Source organism: Pithys albifrons, chromosome 15, assembly GCF_047495875.1.
Source record: "Pithys albifrons albifrons isolate INPA30051 chromosome 15, PitAlb_v1, whole genome shotgun sequence".
In the NCBI taxonomy this organism is placed as follows: Eukaryota; Metazoa; Chordata; class Aves; order Passeriformes; family Thamnophilidae; genus Pithys; species Pithys albifrons.
Window position 1 is genome coordinate 11,174,901 of NC_092472.1, and position 22,213 is coordinate 11,197,113.

The 22,213-nt window shown below is 61.0% G+C and overlaps 6 protein-coding genes across 12 annotated transcripts; 2 read left to right on the plus strand and 4 right to left on the minus strand.

Moving 5' to 3' along the window:
* The first annotated feature begins 493 nt into the window (after positions 1-493).
* Positions 494-1,895, plus strand: NHP2 (NHP2 ribonucleoprotein). The gene is made up of 4 exons (XM_071570227.1): positions 494-685; positions 807-876; positions 944-1,049; positions 1,616-1,895. The coding sequence occupies exons 1-4, from the start codon at positions 538-540 to the stop codon at positions 1,739-1,741; spliced, it is 450 nt and encodes a 149-aa protein (XP_071426328.1). The 5' UTR covers positions 494-537; the 3' UTR covers positions 1,742-1,895.
* Positions 1,896-2,122: 227 nt separating this feature from the next.
* N4BP3 (NEDD4 binding protein 3) lies at positions 2,123-7,255 on the minus strand. 4 transcript variants are annotated; one of them, XM_071570426.1, is made up of 5 exons: positions 7,009-7,255; positions 4,934-5,377; positions 4,187-4,741; positions 3,726-4,013; positions 2,123-3,510 (listed from the first exon to the last, which is right to left on the minus strand). In XM_071570426.1, the coding sequence occupies exons 2-5, from the start codon at positions 5,345-5,347 to the stop codon at positions 2,938-2,940; spliced, it is 1,830 nt and encodes a 609-aa protein (XP_071426527.1). In that variant the 5' UTR covers positions 5,348-5,377; positions 7,009-7,255; the 3' UTR covers positions 2,123-2,937. The 4 variants fall into 4 exon arrangements, with proteins under 4 accessions (XP_071426527.1, XP_071426530.1, XP_071426528.1 ...); XM_071570429.1 differs by having other exon boundaries at positions 3,726-3,983; positions 7,009-7,254; XM_071570427.1 differs by lacking the exon at positions 7,009-7,255 and adding an exon at positions 6,327-6,979.
* LOC139679055 (uncharacterized) lies at positions 6,393-8,609 on the plus strand. The gene is made up of 2 exons (XM_071570430.1): positions 6,393-6,595; positions 7,499-8,609. Exons 1-2 carry the CDS (start codon positions 6,516-6,518, stop codon positions 8,106-8,108), a joined length of 690 nt encoding a protein of 229 aa, XP_071426531.1. The 5' UTR covers positions 6,393-6,515; the 3' UTR covers positions 8,109-8,609.
* Positions 8,610-11,053: 2,444 nt separating this feature from the next.
* B4GALT7 (beta-1,4-galactosyltransferase 7) lies at positions 11,054-13,673 on the minus strand. Of its 2 annotated transcripts, XM_071570133.1 has the most exons (6): positions 13,548-13,673; positions 13,027-13,380; positions 12,330-12,555; positions 11,988-12,071; positions 11,716-11,820; positions 11,054-11,552 (listed from the first exon to the last, which is right to left on the minus strand). In XM_071570133.1, exons 1-6 carry the CDS (start codon positions 13,592-13,594, stop codon positions 11,397-11,399), a joined length of 972 nt encoding a protein of 323 aa, XP_071426234.1. In that variant the 5' UTR covers positions 13,595-13,673; the 3' UTR covers positions 11,054-11,396. The 2 variants fall into 2 exon arrangements, with proteins under 2 accessions (XP_071426234.1, XP_071426233.1); XM_071570132.1 differs by lacking the exon at positions 13,548-13,673 and having other exon boundaries at positions 13,027-13,474.
* Positions 13,674-13,998: 325 nt separating this feature from the next.
* On the minus strand, positions 13,999-17,656 carry LMAN2 (lectin, mannose binding 2). Its single transcript, XM_071570046.1, has 8 exons — positions 17,492-17,656; positions 17,294-17,412; positions 17,084-17,201; positions 16,756-16,835; positions 15,445-15,606; positions 15,134-15,248; positions 14,605-14,724; positions 13,999-14,489 (listed from the first exon to the last, which is right to left on the minus strand). The coding sequence occupies exons 1-8, from the start codon at positions 17,631-17,633 to the stop codon at positions 14,329-14,331; spliced, it is 1,017 nt and encodes a 338-aa protein (XP_071426147.1). The 5' UTR covers positions 17,634-17,656; the 3' UTR covers positions 13,999-14,328.
* Positions 17,657-18,138: 482 nt separating this feature from the next.
* On the minus strand, positions 18,139-21,081 carry LOC139678869 (ADP-ribosylation factor-like protein 3). 3 transcript variants are annotated; one of them, XM_071570099.1, is made up of 7 exons: positions 20,914-21,081; positions 20,424-20,567; positions 20,214-20,330; positions 20,017-20,067; positions 19,084-19,269; positions 18,914-18,995; positions 18,139-18,777 (listed from the first exon to the last, which is right to left on the minus strand). In XM_071570099.1, the coding sequence occupies exons 1-6, from the start codon at positions 21,079-21,081 to the stop codon at positions 18,948-18,950; spliced, it is 714 nt and encodes a 237-aa protein (XP_071426200.1). In that variant the 3' UTR covers positions 18,139-18,777; positions 18,914-18,947. The 3 variants fall into 3 exon arrangements, with proteins under 3 accessions (XP_071426200.1, XP_071426199.1, XP_071426201.1); XM_071570098.1 differs by having other exon boundaries at positions 20,424-20,591; XM_071570100.1 differs by lacking the exon at positions 20,017-20,067 and having other exon boundaries at positions 20,424-20,591.
* Between the last annotated feature and the right edge of the window lie 1,132 nt (positions 21,082-22,213).

Here is a 22,213-nt window from a genome sequence, read left to right on the forward strand (position 1 = left end):
ACGTTGGAAGCCTCCTGTTTAATTTGTGAGAAGCAACAATGTAGCTCTGCAGGTCGAAAAGTGTACCGAGGTGAAATACCAGTGACAAAATCTAGTTCGTGGCCGGTGGGATGAGCCGGGCACAGCCCACGTGGGGCGGCTGCACCGCGGGGCACAGCGGCCACGGCCGGGCCTGGGGGCACCGAGCGGCCCCAGCACCGCCCACACCCAGTAAAGGCCTGCGCTGAAGCTTGTCCTGGCGTGTCTGACTCGGGGACTGGGGCCGGGGCTGGGTCTGGGGCCGGGACTAGGACTGGAGTCGGGCCTGAAATTCGAACTGTGGCTGGGGCGGAACTGGGATGAGTCGGGATTGGGACTGGGACTGGAATTTGAACCGGGACCAGACTGGGACTGGGACTGGAGCCGGGGCGGAGGGCGGGGCAGTAACGGCCGCTTCCCATTGGTCGTCGCAGCCGTCGCTCGACGCAGCGCGGCAGCCGATTGGCTGGTGGACCGCGCGCAGCCGCGTGTCCCGCAGCGGATGTGCCGGGCCCGACCATGGCGCGGGACAAGCCCGAGGCGGCCGCCGAGGCCGAGGCGACTCCCGAGCGCTCGTACCAGGAGCAGCTCAACTTTCTGAACCCCATCGCGCAGCCGCTCGCGTCCCGCAAGCTCACGCGGAAGCTTTACAAGTGCATTAGGAAAGGTACGGCGGGGCCGGGCCGGAGCATGGCGGCCGCGCGGTGCGGACCCTCACGGCGTGGTTCTTTCACAGCTACTCGCGCTGTGTTTCTCTCTCAGCCCCTCACACTGTGGTTCTCTTGCAGCGGCCAAGCACAAGCAGATCCGCCGCGGTGTAAAGGAAGTGCAGAAGTTCATCAACAAGGGCGAGAAGGGGTAAGTGCAGCCCCGGCCCCGCGGCCTCGCCAGCCCAGGCCGGACACTGACACGGCTGTCCCCGCAGGATCGCCGTGCTCGCTGGTGACACGCTGCCCATCGATGTGTACTGCCACATCCCCATCATGTGCGAGGACAGGAACCTCCCCTATGCATACGTCCCTTCCAAATCGGTGAGTGCTGGGGCTGGGGCAGAACCAGCCCCCGTGAGGAGTCCAGGCTGTGACTGCGGCCATCCTGGGGAGGTGCAGATCCGGTGCCCTAGTACAGAACCTGGTGCTTGTCCCTGGCCAGGGCACAGAACTGACGTGGGGGAGGTGTAGGAGCGTTTCACTGTGGGATCACAGAACGGTTTGCCATGATCGAGGGCACTGGGGAAACCCTGGAACAGACCCAGGACAATTTTTTCCTCAATTGTGAGCTGGGACCAGCAACCTCCTTGTAGGCTGGAAGTTGGGAGAGATGATGACTTTGGAGCTTCAGCATTGGAGAAGGAGCATGGCATGTGAGCCAAGTGCCAGCCCCTTGTGCCAGGTGCCAGCCCAAGGCTTTGCTTCCAGCTTGTAGGAGACAAGCTGGGAAAAGGACTTTTGAACCCAGCAGGGATCCAGAGGGCTTGGGGTTGATGGCCTGGCAGGGAGAGCTTCCCTGCATTAAGACTGGGACATGCAGTGAACTGTTCCTGAGCCTCTGCCCTTGGGAAGGGACCTGGCACCCCACAGCCTCACTGTTCCCACAGGACCTGGGAGCTGCAGCCGGCTCAAAGCGCCCAACCTGCGTCATCATGATCAAGCCTCACGAGGAGTACCAGGAGGCCTACGACGAGTGTCTGGAGGAGGTGTCTGCCCTTCCTCTGCCACTGTGAAGAGCCAGGCACGGGCTGTGCCCTGCAGGGCCAGGACAGGTCCCTGTCCCCCTGGCCAGGGGCCGTGTGGCTGTTTGTGGGGACACTGCCCAGAGCACTGACTTTGGGGGTAGGGAGCACTGTGGGGATGAATAAAGGTGTTTGTGGGTTTGTAGGACGTTGTCCTGGTGCTCAGGGCAGGAGGGTTGGGGGGTCCACTTCTGTGTTAAACTGCTCCAGGAGCACCACCTCTAGCTGTACCACAATGCCCTGACTGGTTGTGCCACCCTGACATGGCAGTTCTAGGGCAGGGCCCCCACTCTGGGAAGGCCCAGGCAAGCCCACAGCCCCCCACCCACGCAGCCAAAATCCCCCCAACCCTGAGGGAAGAAGAGGCTGGGAGAGAGAAATACAGGTTTATTGCAGGAACAGGATGTGGGGCCAGGCCTGGCCTTCATGTGGCTCTGCTGTTACAGACATGAAGCAGGGCTCCTTCCTTCCAGCACCCTGCAGCTCCCCCAGCTCGGGCACATCCCTGCCCACATGCCCCCAGTCCTTTTTCCCACCCCAGTTCCTCCCAGTGCATCAGGGCACCAGTTCCTATCCCTCTTTGCACAAGGCACTTGCCCCTCTCAGCCCAAGGGAAGCTGCATCAACCACCTCCACTGCAGAGCAGCCCCACGCTGGGGACATGGGCAGCCCCAGCAGAGGTGCTGGGGCAGCTGCCCCCTCCCAGAAGTACTAGCACTTTGGTCAGGGTTTCCTCCTCTGTCTTCCCAATGGCACCAGCAGCTCCAGGGCCCTGCTAACAAGGTGACCACTGAGAGCCCCAGATTGAACCCCCACAGCAAGGCAGTGGGGTGAGGGCAGGGTTACAAGATATTAAGTTACTGGGTTTTAGGAACGGGGGCAGCAGAGCAGGAGGGACAGGGAATGTCTTAACAGGGCACTTGGTTTCTGCCCCCATGGCAGAAGGAATCACAGGGCAAATGCTCCTGGAATCAGAGCATGGGGCACATGCAAGACCCCCACCCTGGCACAGATGACCCCCCTGCTCTCCAGAGACCCCCACCAGAAGGGGCTGAAGCTCCCTTGTTGCAATCAGTTCTTCAGCCCAGGGCAGTCCTAAGCAGCCAGTCCTTCTGTACGCCCTGAGATCATCCTGTTGCAGCAGCAAGAGACCTTTCCCCTTCACAGTCCCACTGGCATCCCACCCCTCAGATCTTCGAGGACTCCACTCGCTCGATCCAGGGTGAATCAGTCCCAACATCTCTGGGCTCCGACCGCAGCTGCCGCAGCTCCCGCTCCAGAGCCTGGCTCCGGTGGTACATCTCCATGTAGCTGGCCTGGAGCTCCCGCTGGTACCGCAGCACCTTCTCCTTCTCCTCCTGCCAGGTTTTCCTCTCCAGCTCAAAGTTCATGGCCTGCAGCTGGCCCTGGCGCCGTTCCCGCAGCAGCTCTGCCCACAGCCACTCCACCTGTCGCTCCAGGGGCTCTGCCGTGTCGCTGTGGAGGCCCCGGCACTTGGAGTCATCAGTTTCACAGCCAGGGAAGTCCTGGCACGATGGCATGGGGTCATCACCCAGGGGCATCGAGGTGCTGGACTCTGTGGGACTCTGAAAGGAGTCTGCCAGCTGTGCCAGTTGGGAGTCCCTGGCCTGGACCTCTGCCTTGGCCTCCCGCAGCTGCGTCTTCAGGCTGAAGATCTCACCCAGCTTCTGAGCCATCTCCTCCTGGGTGTCCCGAAGCTGCTGCTTCAGCAGGGAGATCTCCGCTGCCTTCTGGCACACCTGCAAGACACATGAAAGCAGTGAGGAAGGGCTGGGAGAGCAGGGCCCCAAGGGTGGCAGCACCCGAGACTGTCCTCCTGGGAGACCGTGAGCATCACACCTGGCTCATCCCCCCATCCTGCAGCCACAAGTGACACTGGAGCAGGGAACCCCTGCCTCCATCATGGCTTCAAAGCCAGGAGGGCAGCAACAGAGAGGGAGGGAAGGGGGCTCACCTCCCACTTGGTCTCCTCCAGCTTGGGGCTGGCACGCTCGCCCTGGGGCTGCCGGTGCTTGGGCTCCTCACACTGGCACTGCTGCAGGCTCAGCTCCTCCTGCAGCCGCTTCTTCTCCTGCTGCGCCTTGTAGAGCTGCAGCTGCAGCGCCCGCTGTCCGCGCTGTGCCTGCTGCATCACCTGCTGCAGCCGGGCCATGTACATCTGCTTCAGGTCCTCCAGCTCATCCAGCCACAGCCGCTGCTTGTCCTCAAACGCCTGCCAGCGCAGGTGGACAGGGGTCAGAATCTGTAGCCCAGGGATGGACCCCAAAATGTCCCATGATGTTGGGTCTTCCCATGCTTGGGCATTCCCAGTCTATCACCCACCATAGCAGCTCCTTCACCACTCCTTCCACCCAGACATGACTGCCCCACAACCCTGCCCGGGGCACTCAGTGGTGGCCCAGCCCCACAGCTCACCTGTGTGAACGGGTCTTCAGTCTCACTGAGACTCCTCTTGAGCTGCCGCAGCTCCCCTCCTGTCTCCTGCAGCCGGTCCTCCAGCTGCTTCACTGCATCCTCCAGCGAGTAGGAGAACTCATAGGGCGGTGGGGGCTCGCCAGGGCTCTGCAGCCGGCTCAGCGTGGCCATGCTTTTGCAGGACAGGGGCACCTTCTCAGGGGCCAAGGGGTCCCTGGGGCTCCGGGACACCCTGTCCAAGGAGCCCCCAATGTGGTTGATGTGGCCCATGGAGGCGCTGAACTGGCTCTGGGCAGGCTTGAGGCGGGAGCCGTAGGACGGGAAGCTCTGGATGGAGTTATGGCTGGAGTCAGAGGCCTCATCCAGACTGATGGCGTGGAGCAGGTGGGTGCGGAGGGGGCCTTGCTGCGGGGCTGCTGTGCTGCTCTGTGACAACAGCGTGTGCAGGCTGCCATTGCTCTTGGACAACTTCTGCCCCTTGGACGAGGACAGGCCCTGCATGGAGACCAGCCCCTTCCCTGCCACTGCCTTGAAGGCCGAGGGCCTGATACGGCACTGAAAAACAAGAGGAGGGTCAGCATGAGCCCAACAGCCCCCACAGCCAAGGAGAACCCCCTTGCTCCCAACCACATATCCTGAACATCCTCAAATCCCCACATCCCATCCAGGGCAGCATGGACCATTCTGCTCCAGCCTCTTACAGACCAGCATGTATCCCAGAACCCACACAGTGCCCCACAGCCTCACCTTGTCAAAGCGGCCCCGCTCTGGCAGGGAGCTCTTGGAGAAGTCAGCCCCACGGTGATGCTCCCGGGAGCAGCGCTCAGGGGACCGATTCTCGCGATCACTCTCGTAGTCCCTCTTGTAACAGGTGCCCGATGTTTGGTGCTTCCGCTCCGACCGCATCTCCTTCTTGGCCCCATGCAGGTACCCAAAGAGCTCCCGCTGGCTCGGCCCCTTCCGCAACAAGCCATCGGGCTGCCGGAGCCCCCGTGAGCCGCCCAGCGGGGCCCGCAGCTCCAGGGGGGACAGATCCTGCTTCTCCACCAGGCTGCCCACGCTGCCCATGCTGCCAACAACACCGACAGGCTCCGAGGAGAGGTAGGTGCCGAGGACACGGGTGTCGGGCTCACAGGTCACAGGACCCTGTGCTGCTGCCATGGAGAATTAGAGAAAAGCCCAGTACCAGCACTGCCAGGGGAGAGACAGAGTCAGTGACACCAAGCAGCCAGGACTATGAAACCTCTGGCATCTCCCTTCCCAGCCAGCCCCAAGGACTCCCCCGGGCCTCCTGGCACTGGGACAGACACACCACGTCCCGTGCAGCTTCCTGGGGGAGCCGGACAAGGGGGTGCCAGGGTGCAGCACACACTGGGGCGGGGGCTCCCAGCTGCTGCCCCCACCATGGTGCAGCGCCTTCCTCCCACACCCAGCCCCACCTCCCGCCCGCGGCCGGGGCTGCCACCAGAACAGGCACCTGCCGCCCAGCCAGGCGGGCGAGTTCAGGAGCCGGCAGCACCTGCCTGGGCCTGGCGCCAGCCTCAGCCCAGCAACACCCGCCCCCCGCCGGGACCTCTGAGTCCAGACACCCTCTGGAGACCTCCCCAAAATGCCCCTGGGGATGCCCATCAGCTTAGCCTCCCTTGGGTGCACAGGGCACGGGCACCTTTCCAGCACCACGGGGACACTTCAAGCACAGCATGGGCTCCTGCACCTCGCAGGGCGAGCTCCACGCAGCCCCACTCCATCCACAGGCATTTCCACCCCAGCACCGGGCAGGGTTGAGGCAGCCACAGCCCAGCTGCTGTGTGCGTGCTGGGGACCCCGTGGCCGGACATGGCGCGAGAGCGGTGGGAAGGGGCAGGATGCTGACGGGACAATGCCGCTTCCTGCGCAGGTGGCCGGAGGAAGAAAGATGAGAGGATGCCTTCGGCTCCCCAGCGCTAGGGAGGGGGACGATGGCCTCGCACCAGCGCAGGGGACACAGCGAGCGTGGCAGGGGCGAGGCACAGCCCCCAGCACGGCTCCCAGGCTCGCCGAGGGCTTCGGGGCCGGGTTACACCCAGGAAGCTGCCCTGGTTCTCAGCACCACGCGCCGGGTAAACAAACACCCCGGTTTTAATTGCTGCCACGCACAAACCTGTCTGACAGCTCCCGGCCTGTGCTGTCACCTCCCTCTTTGAGCCCAGCACCTGCTTCAGGCATCGGCACCCCACGAAAGGCACCAGGGATGGACCCTCTGGAAGGATCTGGCATGTCTGCGGTGCCACCGGGCGTGCACGGGGATGGGGGCCATGGATGTTCCCACGGCGGTGCGGCGGGGGAGTAGATGCTTATCCAGCCCCCGGCACTGGGGAGCAGCTCGGCCGAGCCCCGCAGCGGCTCCTCCCGGCACAGGTGGCCGAGGAAGTAGGTCAGGTTGTGGGAGGTTTGGGAAACGCCGGGGGAGCCCAAAGGTGTCCCGCCTGGGGCAGGGAGGGGATCACCCTCCAGGCGGAAAAACACCGGTCCGGCCAGCCTGGCTCCTTCAAGATCTGCTCCCAACCCCGGCCGTGCCCAGGCAGGATACTGCCACAAACCCTTTCCCTTTCCCACTCCATGCAGGAGGGAACGGCGGGGTTGTGCGGGGGTGCTGCGGGGAGGCGAGCGCGGGTCCCCGCACAGCCCCCCTGCGCCTCCCGCAGCCCCGCCGGAATTTCCGGCACGGGGGAAGCGGAGGGGGCGGTCGGTGCCCGGGGCCGAGCCCGGGACAAAGTCCCGCTCGCCGGGGCGCAGGGGGAAGGGGGATGGGGCAGCCCGCAGCCCCCCGGCCCCACACTCACCATGCCGGCGGCGCTGCGGTTCCGCACGATCCTCTCCGCGCTCCTTCCCTCGTCGCGTTTGAACGCGCCCCTCGGCCGCGGCCGCGCGGGGCGGCGGGCGGGGCCGGCACCGGCAAATCGCGGCGCGGGGGCGGTGGGACGAGAGGGGCGGGGAGGGTGAGGAGGAGGAAAGAAGAGGAGGAGGAGGAAGAAGGGGGGCGGCCCGGCCGTGCCTACGAGTGGGGCGGGGCAGGAGGGGCTGGCTGCGGGTGGCGCCGAGCGCTCCTTGCCCAAACCCCCCCCCCCCCCTCCACCAAACCGCGGGGAGACCCCCACAAACCCCCTCCAGCTACAGCAGTGCCAGTCGGGCTCCGGTGGCTCTCAGCGTGGTGCGGAGCTCGTATTGCCTTGTATCGCCCAACGAGGGTGGAGAGAACTGTTTTGCTTCGTACCTGCGGAGTGGAGAGGGGTCTCAGCACCGTGGGACAGTCCCTGCATTCTCCTCTTGCAGGACAAACCCGTGGCCCCGACTCGCAGCACCCATGGGTGGGCAGGAGCCCCACAAACCGCCGGGGTTCATGGTGTACCCCCACCTGCCCCAGCACCTGGCCTGGCGCCAGCGAGACGCGACACGTTCCATCCCTCTGAATCACCGCTGCCACATCTTGGCCCGAACCCGGTTTTGTCACTTGCCACCCACTGCAGCGTGGCAGCCGCCGGGAGCGGGGATCCCGCCACGGGTTGGACCCGGTCACCGGCGTCCCAGCCTCCTCGTGGAGCAGAACACCTGCAGCAGCCCCGCTCCGTCCCCACGCGTGGTGCCCGTCCGTCCCTGGAAAGGGTTCGCGCCGCACCGTCCGCAGATTGCGGGACGCGCGTACCCGGCATACCCGCACCCCGGGCGCCGCTCGCTGCCAGCTCCCCCCGCCGCACACCCGAGTCCTCAAGCTGTGCTGCCAGTGCTCTCCCACACACACACACTGTCCCTGGTCCCCGCTCGCCGGGCTGACATGCTGACAGTGTCCTCGGTGCGCTGCCAAGGCACGCTTTGCTCCCTCCGGCCCCAGCCTCGCTGCTCCCCACCGCACGCCGGAGTGGCAGCACATGTGGGCTCGGAATAGGCTGGCCCTTCCCAACTGTGCCATTTCCCATCGTGCTGGCACCAGGAATGTGTCTGCGATGCCCCAGCCCTCTGCCTGGAGCTCAGCCATGAGCGGGGCCCTACCGGCAGCCCGCGGGGACAGGCATCATCCCACGGGGCTTGAACCGGGCAGGTTCCAGTGATGCCGGGCTGACTGCAACGGGTGCTGGTCATAGCCGCACCTCTCCTTCCCGTCTGCCCCGTTTCCTGCTCCACTGTGCCCCGAGCACGTCTCCCTGCGATTGGATTTCCTCAGGGCTCTGAGGGCCCCTGCGTGGGACACTCCATGACCCCTTCTCTGAGTAGAAATGCTCCTGCCTTCCACCAGCTTTTCCCCAATCCCTGCTCTGCTCACCTTGCTCCCTAACACTCCCCACCGTGAAACTACAGCAATTTCATGTTTCCACCTGCAAACAGCTCCGGAACCATCCGGTTTAGAACAATTCAGCAATAAAAGCCACCAATTGCTGTGCCTGCAGCAGCCCCCACACAGCCTCACTGGCAGTGATTGGGACCCCAGAAGGGGGGTCGCAGAGGGGCAGGGCTCAGACTCCAGGGCCCTCTCTGCCCCTGAGCATACTGATGCTCTCCTCAGGGTTGCTGAGAGCATGAGAACGCTGAGAGGCCTCCGGCTTGGCTCTGCAGGGCTCCTGGGACAGCAGGCAGGGTGTTATCCATCTGCAGGAAGGCAATGGGGAAAAACTTCATCCCCTCATGCTGGGCTATTCCGATATCGAAGTGCGTGGGGGGAGTGGAGCTGAGCGACCTCCAAGTCACATTCAGTGCTATAAAAGGAAGCCGGGTCTCCAGCATGGCACCTCTTCCACACAAGCAACCGGAGGATGAGGGGGCTGTGAGCAGAGCTGTGAAATATCTGCCAGGCAGCAGGAGAGGAGCCTGTAGCGCTGAGCAAAGTGCGAGGTGCACATATGCTCTGTTTCTGCACAGCTACATCTCCATGAAACCTGCCTGAAATTGTGTCATCTATTTTGAATGGTGTATAGAAATGCTTTGATCTGCCTCTGCCAGCCCTGGCTGTGGCACCAGGAAGTTGCTGGTAGCCAATCCCAAAACCTGCACCACAGAGAGACAGGAGTGGGGCTGCTGGCTGACATCTCTCTCTGGCTGCCCACAGCGAGGGATGGGACTGGTCGTGGGAACACCTCTGGAGCAGTGCATCAGGTGTCCAAGCCAACCAGCAATCTTCATGCCAGGTGTAAGCACTGCTTTGGGGCCACCGGGCTGGAGAGGCTGATGGGAGCTCTTGGGCAGCACATCCCCACATCACCTCAAGGCTGGGCCTGCCCCTTCCCTGATGCAAAGCAACATAACCTGAACCTCGACCCCTGTCTTGGAGACAGCCCCACTCACACCCCATCCAAGGGCTTCAGACTCCTCTCCTAGCTCCAGAGCAGCACAGAGAACAGATGGCACCAGATCTCTCCAGACACCCCTTCCCACAGCCCCTACACAGTACACGACCCCCTCACTTGGCTCTGATGCTTTTGCCTCCCTCATCCCAGCATTCTTCCCCAGAGCTGCTTGTCTTCCTGGGATGGCAACAACTTCCGTTTGGAAACGCAAAGCAACCGCTCTGGGAAGCACTAGGCAGGGGATGAGGACAGAAGGGGCCAGGAAACACAGAGGGGTACTGGCTGTTCAACAGGGTCTACACAGCTTGAGGAGGAAGCAGTACCCAAAATATGTGCCAAGATCCCAGAGCCAGCACAGTGCAGGCCCCCACATGACACCATCTGTGAGCCAGCCTGAGCACCCTCCACTCTGGAGCAGCACAGTCCCATCCATCCAGCAGTCCAAGCCTATGGCCAGGCCAGGCTGGTCATGAAGGAGCCCAATGTTGGCAGGGGTCTCCCTTGAGCCTTGTCGGGTATTTCTGCCTCCCTCAACAGATGAGGGTGAGCGGCAGCACCCCAGATATCACAGTACCTGTTCGCTCCCAGCATAAGCAGGCACAAACCAGGTGCTGCTCCACAGCTTCTGCTCCCACCTGGATCTTGACAGCTGGGTCCTGAGAGCATGTGGCCCTCCGCCCCTCCTGCCCAGCTCTACACATCCCACTTCCCAGCAGAAGCTGCTGGTGTGGCTTATTTCTACCAAACTATAACAAATGGCAGCCTCCAGCATCTCTTCTCACCCACTGGAACCTTCCCAGCTTCCCCACCCAGGTCCTTGTGCTGCCACAGCATGGGAGAATCTGGCCTGGTGGTGAGGCAGGGCTGGGTGGGTGGAATGAGCAGGTGGGAGCTGTAGACTGGTCCCCTCACAGACTTGCCTCTCCCTCATACACCAAACCCCACCCCCATTCCCACTTTCCATGGCAGCAACCCAGCCCTGCCTTGCCCAGGGTAGCTCTTGTTATTCCCCGTTGAGGCAGGTTAGGGGCAACCATCCCAATTCCCACACTTTACCCATGCCATCCCTCCAGTTCCACCAGCATTGCAGTGAGCCTGGCAGCCAGTCCTTCCCTGGACAGGGCCAAAGCAGATCCCAGTTCCCTTCAGCACCTCAGGGGAGACAGCAGGCTCTCCAGCCCCCCCGACAGGCTGAGGCAGCACACGCCACAGAAGGCAGGCAAGGAAAGGAGCAGCTCAGCCAGAACTTTCCTCCTCACTCCAAAGAGAGGTCCTAGCCTACAAGTGCTGACATCCAGTAGGACTGCAGATACTTGGGCTCAGGGCATGGCTTAACCACAACCACTTCCTGCAGTGGAGTGACCACAGCCCAGCCCTGGGGGTACCTGGGCAGCTGGAACACACACCATCTCGCTCGGAGCCCATTTCAGACTAGGTCAGCCTCTGTACCAGAGCAGCTCCCAGCTTGCCTGTCACACAGAGCACAGGCAGGGTCAAGCCAAAACAAGTGTGCTGAAGCCAGGAAGGTGAAGGGAGCAGGAAAACGAAGGGATAAAGCACAGCCCAGGGCATTCATAACTCACAAATACCCTGATAGCTCTTTATTGTCCTCTGAGCTGGGTGGCAGCTCAGGCATGTCCAGCACAGGAAAACCACCTCCTGCATCTGTCCTGGGAGGCAGCACCAGTGCTCAGAGCAACACCACCGAGTTTCACTCTCAGCCTCTTCTGTTGGTCCCAGCAAAGCCCAGTTCTTGGCCTCATCTGCTCCTCTGTGTCTCACCAGCACTGCCATGCTCACCCATTGTCAAAATCCTGCCTGCTCCAAGCAGCTCTACGGCAGTCCTGGAGTCTTGGCAACAGCACAGCACACAGGACTGGCACACAGGGATGGGCTCAGCCAAACGTGCACCAGGGGGTCTCATTTGTGTCACAGTCCAGCAAGATATTAAGGACGGTGCAAGGGGCTCCTGCCACGTTCAGGTCTGTCCGTGACTCGATTCGGTACCTCATGTTGTTCAGACCTCCCTCCCGATCCACCTTAAACTGTTCCTGGGGAAAAGAAACACTGTTCAGCTCACACTGGAAGGGGAAGCACCCAGTGCCTGGGAAGGGAGTACAGAGCTGGCAGGGGAAGACGTGAGCAAGGAGGGCTCAGAGCACATGGTGATCACAACCCCAGCCTCCCGCAGTTCCCCTTGACCAGAGGTCTCACATGCTTCTGTGCAGCAATGCGCTTTTGGTCTCTCTTCCTCCATGCTGGGTCATGTAGGTGCTGGAAAGTCTCGTATCCAGTTGTGATTCCAGAAGGACGACGAATCTGGGAGAACACCAAAGCTTCTGTAAAGCCAGTGCAAAACTTCTGCACCTGCTGCTGGAGCATCGAGTGCAGGGCAATTCCCTCAACCTGGGCAGCCACAGTGGGGTCCAGGTGGAGAGACAGAAAAACGGGCAATTTCAACCCAGGAGGTCATGGACACCCCTTACCTGGAGACCAGCTCCTGTGATACGTCGGTAAAATTCATCGTCCTCCCGTCCCCAGCCCCAGAAGCGGTTGGACATGCCATTGCACTGGAATGAGAACAGCACCATACCAGCCAAGGTCCAGCACAGTTCCATGGCCTCAGAGGTGCAGACATCAGCAGCACAAGCCCTGAGCACCTGCACAGCCTCCCCTCTGTGCCCCCCCCAGCTCAGACCACAGGCTCTGTCCCCAAACCATATCGACTCCTTTCCCTGCTTCCCAAGGACGTAGCACAAAACTGTTCACCATCATAATGTTTTAGCCCCTGCCCCAAAGCATCCAGAACGTCCCACCCACAAGCTCACCAACTCGTAATGCTGCTTGGTGAGCAGCAGGATGCCGCCCACGTAGGTCTTGTAGTGGTAGAGTGGGTGCAGCTCCGGGGATGCCACGTGGAAGGGCCCTGCCTCTGGGAAGCTGTAGTCCAGGTGCTCGTTGAGGGGCAGGAGGTCGACATCATGCATCGCAATGTAGTCAGTGTCGTTGCCACTCTCTAGGAAGCCCACGTTGATCAGAGATGCCCTGTTAAACCTGGCACAGAATCGGGGCTCTCAGTGCCACACACAGCAGCCACTGTCCCTTCACAACCCTCTGCCATACCCCTCAATGCTCAGTATCTGACTAGACCCCAAAAAGGGACACACAAACACAACATTCCCTGTCCTGAAACTTCATCCCTGCTTCTCCATGCAGAGTGAGTGGGGACAATCAACATTTCCTTCTTTGAATTTCAGAGTCCCCACATGTTTGCTGCTGAAGACCTGTCACTCTGGGGAGAGAGCCTAAATACTCAGGAGTAGAGAATTCCATGATTCTTGCCAAGGAAGAGGGAAGCAGAACACCTTTTTTACCTCTCTAAGCTGGAGAATGAGCAACTGTGAGAAGAGCACCATACCCTGCCCCGATGTCCCACTGCCCTGACCCTGCTTATCTATGAGACCCTCCTATCACTCAGCAGGGACAGAGCTTCGGGAAGGGCCCCTGGGCATAGGGAGACACTACCTGAAATGATCAACCTGGTTGAGGATGAAGATGTGGTGACGGATCTTCTTCTTGCTGAGGAAGCGGTGCATGTAGGGCACGAAGGTCAGCAGCTCCTCGAAGCGCTCTCGGAACGGCACCAGGAGCGCCAGACGGTGCGGGCCCCACGACGACTCGTCCTGGGCCGGCTGGAGCGGGGCGGGGGGCGGGCAGGGCTGGCGGGGAGCCCCCCGGTCCTGCCCGCCGGGCACCGGCCCCTCGCCCGAGCAGCTGAGCTGGAGCCAGAGCAGCGAGGCGAAGCCCAGGAGCAGCGCCAGGAGGAACAGCGGGAAGGCGGACAGACGGCCGGGGAAGAGCCGCGGGAGCGGCGGGGACCTGGGGCAGGGCGCGGGGTCAGCGGGCGACGGGACCTCCATCCTCATCCCCACCCCCATCCCCGGGCGGCGGGACCCCCATTCCCATCCCCGGGCGGCGGGACCCCCATCCCCATCCACGCCGCGCCCCGCGGTGCTGCCCCAGCCCGTGTGCCCCCCCGGGCTCACCCCCCGCCGCGCAACCGGAGCGCGTCCCTGCGGCGGGCCGGGCCCATGGCCCCGCCGCCCGGGGGACACGCTGGCTGTGCCCGCGGCTCCCCCCGCTGCCCCGGAAACACGGCCCCGCTACCCTTCCGCCGGCGGAACGGGGCGGGACGGGGGCGGGACCGACCGGCGAGCGCATCCCCGCGCTCCTGGGCTCTCCTCGGGGAACTGCAGGGACATTCCCCCTACCATGGCGCCTCCCGGAAGATTCCGGAGAACACAGACCACCCACTCCCTCCTTCCTCCCCAGTTCCTTCGGTACCCTCCCAGGATTGCCTCGCCACCAAGCTGGGATCCACGCCGGGAAAAGCATCCCTCCACTTCCAACTCGTTCAGCCACGCCCCACCCGCGCTTCCCGTCCTCCCTCCAAGCAAAGTCCCCCTCTCCCCTCTCAGACAGAGCCAGAGCCACAGGTGGTGTCAGTCCTTTAATGCCCCACTCGCAGCCCCCTCCCCACAGCCCCTCACATTCACACCTGCCCCAGGCAGCACGGCAAGTCCCAGCTGGCAGGGGGAGCACTGGAAAAACTGGGGAGCGACCTCCAGGCTCCCCTACTACAGCTCTGGGGGTGCACAGGGCATCACCCTCCTTGGGCCAATCCACTGAAGGCCAAGGGCCGGGCAGGGGGTTACAGCCAAACAGACAGGTAAGAAAATACTTCTGGTATTTCTCAGAAACAGCATTTAGAAACCACAGTTTTTACAGCTCCCCATAGAAAAGATGGGTTTGGGCATAGGTGTTCCACTAGTAGAAACGCTTATTCCGCTCCTGGCGTTTCTGGAAGACCACGGCTCCCACCACGGCGCAGACGATGATGCCCAGCAGTGCACAGAGCAGGAGCAGGAACACCTTCCAGCCTGTCAGTGGCCCACTTCGGAAATTCCCCGTTGGATCATCCACGTTGTCTGTAAGGGCAAGAACAGCTAAAGGGACTGACCCAAGCTCAGTGTCTCATAGAGTCACAGCTCCAACATCAACATTCCAATCCCCAGGGAAGGTCTTTGAAGCCCATGGACTCACCTTTGGGGGATTTAAGGAGGCTGACGCTTGGCTCGATCTTGGTCCAGTCAACAGTCTCATCTTCTGCAGGGTGTTCCACCATGAGCTGGAACAGCTTCATCGAGATAATGTCGTGATTGTCTGGGAACAGCCATGAGCACCAAACGCTGTCAGAAGCTCTGAGGGATGTCCAGGCACTCAGCACCCCTCAGACCCTGCTCTGCCACATCCAATCTCCTTGCTTCTCAAGCCACCCTCATCCCCAGGTATCAAACTGAAATCCAAGACATTCCTTGGCTCTCAGCTGCCTCCTTCCCCCCGGCCACAGGTCCCTACTCGAGAGGGTTGCAAGAGCCAAGTGAGTAATTTGGGGAAAGGAGGCCATGGAAGCTATCCAGTGCATCCACAGTGTTACAGTCACAAAATCACAGAATATTTGGGGTTGAAAGGGACCACAGGACATCATCTAGTCCAACCCCTCTGCCAAGGCAGGATCACCTAGTCCAGGCTCCAACCACAACATGTTACCCTGATCAAAGCCCTCTCTCACCAGACAGATCTCCAGTGCCAGCAGAAGCACCAAAGAAGTAGCCGGTTGGCAGCTGCACCCCCGCAATGTCAATGCAGTTCTTCCATTCATTCTTGTCTTCCACATCAGTCATCACCTGCAAGACCAAGGCAGGGTCACACCAGGAATGCTCACACTACCCTGCAGCTTTTTTGGAGCTGGAGCTGCTGGAGAGGCAGGAGGATGAGCCTGGAAAACCATCTCCAGGTCACTTACTGCTCCAGCAACCTCTCCTCTGAGCCCTGCCCCCACTGAACGTGCAGGACCCCCCACAGGTGCTCGGCGGGTCTCACCGTGAGCCGGCCCCGGGAGTACCGGATGGCCAGGAAGGTGTCGTGGTTCTGGTTGCGCAGGTCGGCCGAGCACCCGGCCAGCTCCGTCCAGCGCCCGTCCTTGCTGTGGTCGTAGGTCAGGGAGCCGTTGTTGACCATGGCTGAGATGTAAGGGAACACCCGCTGTGGGGGCACAGACAGCAGCTGCTGAGGGCTGCACAGACACAGCCAGCATGTCCTGAGAGCAGGATGGGAGCACAGCACAGCAACACAGCCGTGGATAGGTATGGAGCACAGGACCATGGAATCATGGCTGCTTTTCCACATAAAGCTGCTTTTAAACTGCACCAGAGATTGTTTGCCTAAGCCAATACTCCATTTCTGACCTTCATATCACAACCTTCATTTTGTGGTTCTTTGAATAAGCTCACCCTGTACTGCGTGGCCAGGGCAGAGACAGCCTGAGATTCGCACAGTGGCTGGAGAAAAATCAGAGAATCATTGAGGTTGGAAAAGACCTCTGAGATCATCAAGTCCAACCCAGGACCCATCACCACCTTGCCAACCAGACCAGAGCACCGAGTGCCATGTCCAGTCATTCCCTGAACACAAGAAGCGTAAGAACAGAGCACTAGACCCAGCAAGGGCAGGAATCCCACATGAGCACCAAAACCACACACAGGGCTTTGTAGTCAGTACATTTCACACACCAGGAGACGCCAACTGGAGGCAGGAATTCACCTCCCATGAGCACCAAGGTTAAAGGGAGATGGGTCATTTCCAGGTGCTTTATGGCTGAAGCATCACATTTTTGGTGGTACAGGCCTCAAAGCACAGCTTTGTTTTCTGACTGTGCCATCATGAGATCTACAAACACAGAGCAGGATGAAAGAAAAAAAACCCCAGCCGCCATGGGACTGATTTGTACTGTGACCACAAGGAATTCTGGAGCAAAGAGCAAGCCCAGGAGTTCCTTTTAGAAACAAGCAGGTTGCAAAGAGAAAACAAGACCAGAAACATCATGGAATGAACAATCAAAGCACAGAGCTCAGGAAATGACACTCAGGATGAATATTAACAGGTGGTGCTTAGTTTACACCAGCCCTGTTCCCACTCTCATGTCCAGAAAAAAAAGTCTGGGAAACACCTGTGTAGCCAACGAGAAAGGACTTTCTTATCACCATAAATGCACATATAAACTCTTCCCTTTACCAGCTGCCAGGACAGGAAGAGCAGACCATGCTCAAGTAAGGAGAAACTTTTCCTTGAACTGGGTGTGAAGCACTTGGAGCAGGAAGGAAACAACCTGCGCAGGCTCCCTGGGCCACTCACCTCTGTCGCTTCATCATTGGGATACGTGTCAAGGAAAATAGCCAGTCCATGAAACTTGTCCTTGCTGCCAAAGACAGGCCCTGGAAAAGCACAGAATGTTGGAGACAGAAGGTTCTGGGTCAGAAATTATGCTCAGAGACTTCTGAGCTGTATGAGCTGTTCACTGCCAGGCAGGTGGATGAGGGCACCTGCTCCCCGGGCAGAACACACAGGACACATCAGCCTGGCCTGGTGAAACCAGGCAGAGGGAACTCGGAGGCCCTCCTGGCCCAGCTGCCTTCTGGGACAGGACACGTGTGCTGCTGACTCGCCGATCCCCGGCACTGACCTGGCACCAGGCGATCCTGCGTGTACCACAGCGCCAGCCCATCCCCGTGCAGATTCTTCTTGCCGGCTCCGTGGATCTTGAAGTGGACGTGGAGCTCCCAGTCCTTGAGGAAGCAGGGCTGTGGGAGAGACCCCAGCGGTGTCAGGAAAAGAGCCGGGAATGGCGGCGGGGCGGCCACGGACCCCCACCCGTCTCGGCCCAGGCTCTCACCACGTGGTTCCAGATGGAGCCCTCCCGGCTGCGCTCGTCGGGCGTCAAGCGCACATACTGGCTGGTGACCATGGTGCTGCCCTGGAAGTCCCACAGCGGCATCGCGGCAGAGCCCGCGCCTGCAAAGGGGCGAAGCGAGCGCGGATCAGCCCGGGCGCTCTCGGGGCGCACGGTGCGTCTGCCCGGCCCTGCGCTCACCCTGGTACGGCTTCATGAGCGAGTGCTCCCGCTTCAGGTGCTCGCTGTTGCCATCCGTGAGCTCGGCGAGCGCCAGGCGCAGCCCGACCAGCGCCAAAACCAGCGCGACCGCCACCACCAGCCCGCCCGCACCCGCCGCCATGCTCCGCTTCCGCCTTCCGGCGCTCCGCCCGACCCCGCCCCGCAACCGCGACACCCAATCAGAAACCCACACACCGCCGAGGTCCCGCCTCTGCCAGTGAGTGGCAGGCGTGTCCACCTATGGTAGAGGAGGGGGCAGGGCCACAGGGGGCGCGGCGCCCGCTGCGCTGCGGGAGGCGGGAGGAGGAGGCCGTGTGTCCTCCCGGCGCGTACTGCGCGTGCGCCTCTGCGCGGGGTATGCTGGGAGATGTAGTCTCCGTTGCATCACCCTGGGGCTGGTCACGTGTGCGGCTCGTGCTGGCCGCTGGACACGTGTCCCGCCCCGATGGAAACGGGAACGGCGCCGGGAATCGCCCCAGGAATGGCCTCGGGAACGGCAACGGCCCTTAGAATTGTCCCAGGAACAGCTCCAAGAACAGCTGCGGAGCAACCCTGAGGGCCTCGGTGGGCAGCGGGAAGCACAGTCCGGGCGGCACGGGAAGGACTGGCCGAGGCAGCGCGGAGGTCACAGCACTTTATTGAGGCCGCAGGGCCGCCCCCCGTCCCATCTCCGTGGTGGCCAGGGCGGAATCCCTCAGCCCTCCCGCATGAGCATCTTCAGCGGGGCGATGGCAGCCCTGGTTTGGAGGCGTCTGGGACAACGCATGGCCCAGGGGCTCTGGCAGAGCAGCCCCTCAGCGGCACACAGGGAGTGGCTGCAGCCAGGACGGGCACGGGGCAAGGAAAGCCCCCCGCGGGTGACTGCCCAGCCATGTCCTCGCTGTCTTCACGCTTGTCCCGGGCCCTGTGCACACGTGGGAACTCCTCTGGCCAGCAAGAGATGCTGGACGGAGGCTTTCCCGAGCCAGCTGCCACGGCTGGGGCAGCGCCCGCCCCTCCTGCGAGAGCACAGGGGAATGGATACACACTCCTCGGCTGGCTGAGGGTGTAGCCAGTGTCGTGGTGGGTGCCCGGCGTGCCCCGGACAGTGTATGGTGGAAGCAGCCCCTGCAGGGTGTTCCAACAGTGTGGAGTTACAATTCCTGGGCAGGTTCTTGTGCCGGAGGTGTGCAAGCGCTTGACATGGTGGGATGTGCTTCCCCTCCAACAGCATGGGGGCTGCAGCAGGGTCAGGAGCTATGAGGAGCCCATGGAAGCCCAGGAGGCTGAGAGAGGAGAAGCCAACTGATTAGTGGAAGACTGCGTGGGAAAATCATCTGAGCATGGCAGTCTGAAGCTCAGGACCCAACAGAGCCTTGTGGGGAGCTGAGGGACCAAGGGGGTTGGCCGTGGTGTAGAGACCTGCAGCTCAGTCCCGTCTGGCACTTCGCAGCTCTCACTTCTTTCTGTTCATGATCTGGCTGGAAATCCAGTTCATCCCATCCTGGAGCAAAGAGAGGTTGTGAGCATAGCCCCAAAAGCATAGCAGGCCCTTGGGTCCTCTCCCTCCTCTACAGAGCCCCCATCTCTACCTGCACTCCTTCCCCAGACAGGGCTGAGCAGGCCTGGATCTGCCACTCCCGGTCCCGGTAGGTGTGGAGATTCAGCCCTTCTGCGATTTCATCTGCAGGGGCTGCAGTCACCAGGTCCTGTTTGTTGGCAAACACCAGCAGTGGGACCCCCATGAGGGACTCTTCCTCTGTAAGCTCTGCCAGCTCCTGCCAAGAGAGAACCTTCTCCCAGGGCTGCTGTCCTCACTGGAGCTGCCCTTGGTGGGCTGGACACCTCAGCCCACAAAGTGCCTGATCCCCTCTCTCTTATTGCAGGTAAAGAAGCTCTGAGGTCTTGACATTCCGAGGGAGAGATGTGCCCCCCTGAAGCTCCACAGGCCCAGGAGCCACATGCAGGGCTACCTGAGAGGTGAAGTATCCCCATCAGTGAGAGCCATGGGCAAAGGGCACCTGCAGGAGGCTGCTGCCAGTCCCACGCTCTCTGGCACACCCACAATGCTGTCTGGTGCCAAAACAGCTGAGGCTGTCACTGGGAGTCTCACCTTCCCATCTCAGAGCTTGATTGCCAGAGTCTGTAACTGAATTTGCTACTTGTAAATCTTTGACTGTATCACTAACCTGGTGCTGGGGAAGTGGGATGAGGGCTGGCAACTCAGGGGTCACTCTCGCCTGGGGGAGAGTCACCCCTGTGCCAGGTACCCCTCAGGCAGCACACTGGGATCAGAGGAAGCTGCTGGGCACGAATCTGCTATAGAGGGGAATGTCTCTGTCTGCTGAGACTGATCTTGAGGCATTCCCACAGACCTCTGGTGACATCATGGGCCCCCTGCAGCACTGTCCCATGGTTGAGAGCACCCTCGTTCCCTGCTCCTGTCCTCAGGGAGCTGGTCCCAGACAGATCCCAGCCCCAGGACCACACAGCCCCCCTCCCACACCCCACTGGACCCTTGATACCTGCCCTGTCTCCTCGAAACGCTTCTGGTCGGCACTATCAATGACATAAATCTGCAGTGGGGACAAAAGGGATAGTCAAAGGCTTCTTTTTGCCTGGCTGCACAGCCTTTCTGTGGGGCCCACATACCACTGCTGGGGGCCCCACACCGGGGGCACAGATCTCTGCACACAGGGCTGTGGGGGGCTGCCCCACTCACCAGCAGGTCTGTACTGCTCAGATACTTCTTCCAGTATGGGCGGATGGAGCGCTGCCCCCCAATATCCCAGACATTCAGCTTCAAACCATGGGAGTGGACACTCTTTATATTGAAACCCTGAGCAGAAACACAAACCCCAGCATCACCCAAGGGGCAGGTGGGACCTGTCCCCTTCAGCCCCCCCCGCCTGTGGCCCCCAGCAGCACCTACCTGGGTGGGCGTGATGGTGCTGACCTCCTCAGATGCCAAGCGCTTCAGCAGCGTTGTCTTCCCTGCATTGTCCAGCCCCAGCAGGACAATGCGGAGCTCCTGCTCCGGTGAACCCTTCAGCTTCTGGATGACGGAGAGCAGTCCCTGGGGGCACAGGGTGCTGGGTGGCTGCAGAGCACCATCATTTTGGAGGGGGAACTGGGTGCCCTGTTGGCCTTGGGTATCCTGCATCTATGGCCTGAGCAAGCCCCAGGGCTCTGCTCCCAAGGTGTCCAGGCTTGGGGTCGCCCCATGGCAGATCCACAGAGCCTCAATTCCTACCCCTCTGGGTGTGCTATCCCTGCCCTGGCACCTCTGCCAGCTCCTGGGCATGCTGTGGGGATCTGCCAAGGGTAGAGCCCTGCTCTGCCAGCCCAGGCAGCACTGCAGCTGGAAGCTGGTGCTGCACCCCCACCCTGGAGCAGATGGGGTGTCACTGGACCCCATTTACCTTCTGCACATCACCCATGGTCCAGGAGTCGCTCTGTCCCGCAGCACGGCTGGGGAGCTGCCCGGGGCCTGTCCCCGGGGCCTGCCAGTGGCTGCGTGACTGGCACACTCCCCATCCCTGGGGGAGGAAGAGGATTACGGGCTCCAGAATTAGCTGCTGTTCCTCCATTTACCTACAGCATTAAATAATGCCCTCAGCAAATCCCCCAGCCAGCTGTCGCCCCGCCGTCGCCTACCCCTGGGATAAACCAGGTCCCCGTGGGCTGGGGCACTGGAGCATGGGGTGTCCCCCTCCCCACGGGGCCGGGCTCCCACTCCGGAGGGTGCTGTGCCCAGGCACCGTGGGTATGGCCATGCCCTGGGGCACAGGGCTGACACAGCCTCCCATCAGCACCAACGAGCTGCCCCCTCCGAGGGTGACAGGAGGAAATGCTGAGGCTGAAGCTGCCTGAGGCCACGTCACCCACTGCCATCTGAGTGAAACCACCAGGCCCTGGAGCAGATCAAGGGGTGGGCTGTTGGCAGCTGGAAGTTGGAGATGGCACAGGACAGGGGTCCAGAGGGATTTCCCCAGCAGCTCACCCCATCCCACATGCGGTGAGGGGCTTGTTCTTTATCTATGTGGATTAAATACATTAATGAAACAATTCTCTGATTCCGGCATGCTGCAGTTTGGTCCTCAGACCAGGTTTCCTAGCAGAGAGGTTATCTTTGCAGTGAGGACAGTGAGTCACGCACTCTTGGAGAGACATTTTTATTTATAGCTCCCGTTGCAAAGCCAAGCCAAACAACACAGCCTCATTCCAACAAAAGGAAGGGGAGCAGCACAATCACTCCCCATCCCACTGCCAGTCCATGAAACAGTGCAGGATAAAGGGGGAACCTTAGGGGCCACCCTCCACTCTCCCGTGCCTGGAGACCCTACCAGGGCTGTGGCTGCTTATGCCGCACTGCTTTTGTGCTTGCTCACTGTGGGAATGCTTCATTTTTCTCTGCATAGATCTGCACCCAATTTAATGTTAGGGTTCTGCTTTTGATAGGTTAATCACCCACCTTATGTCCTCTTTATTAGCATTTCCCTGAGCGGGTTGCCATGGTGCTCTGCGGTTTATCCTGTACTGTTAGTTACTGAAATTTCCTAACAAATGTCCTAAAATATCCTCCGCTGGTTTGTGGTTGCTGATCAACATGGAACCCCGGCCTTAGGAGATGGGCAAAACTGCTTAGGCATCAGTTTGGTAAGTCCAAGCTGCACGTCCACTGCTCCTCTTTGCCAGGTTCTGCTGGCACAGGCAGCTCTC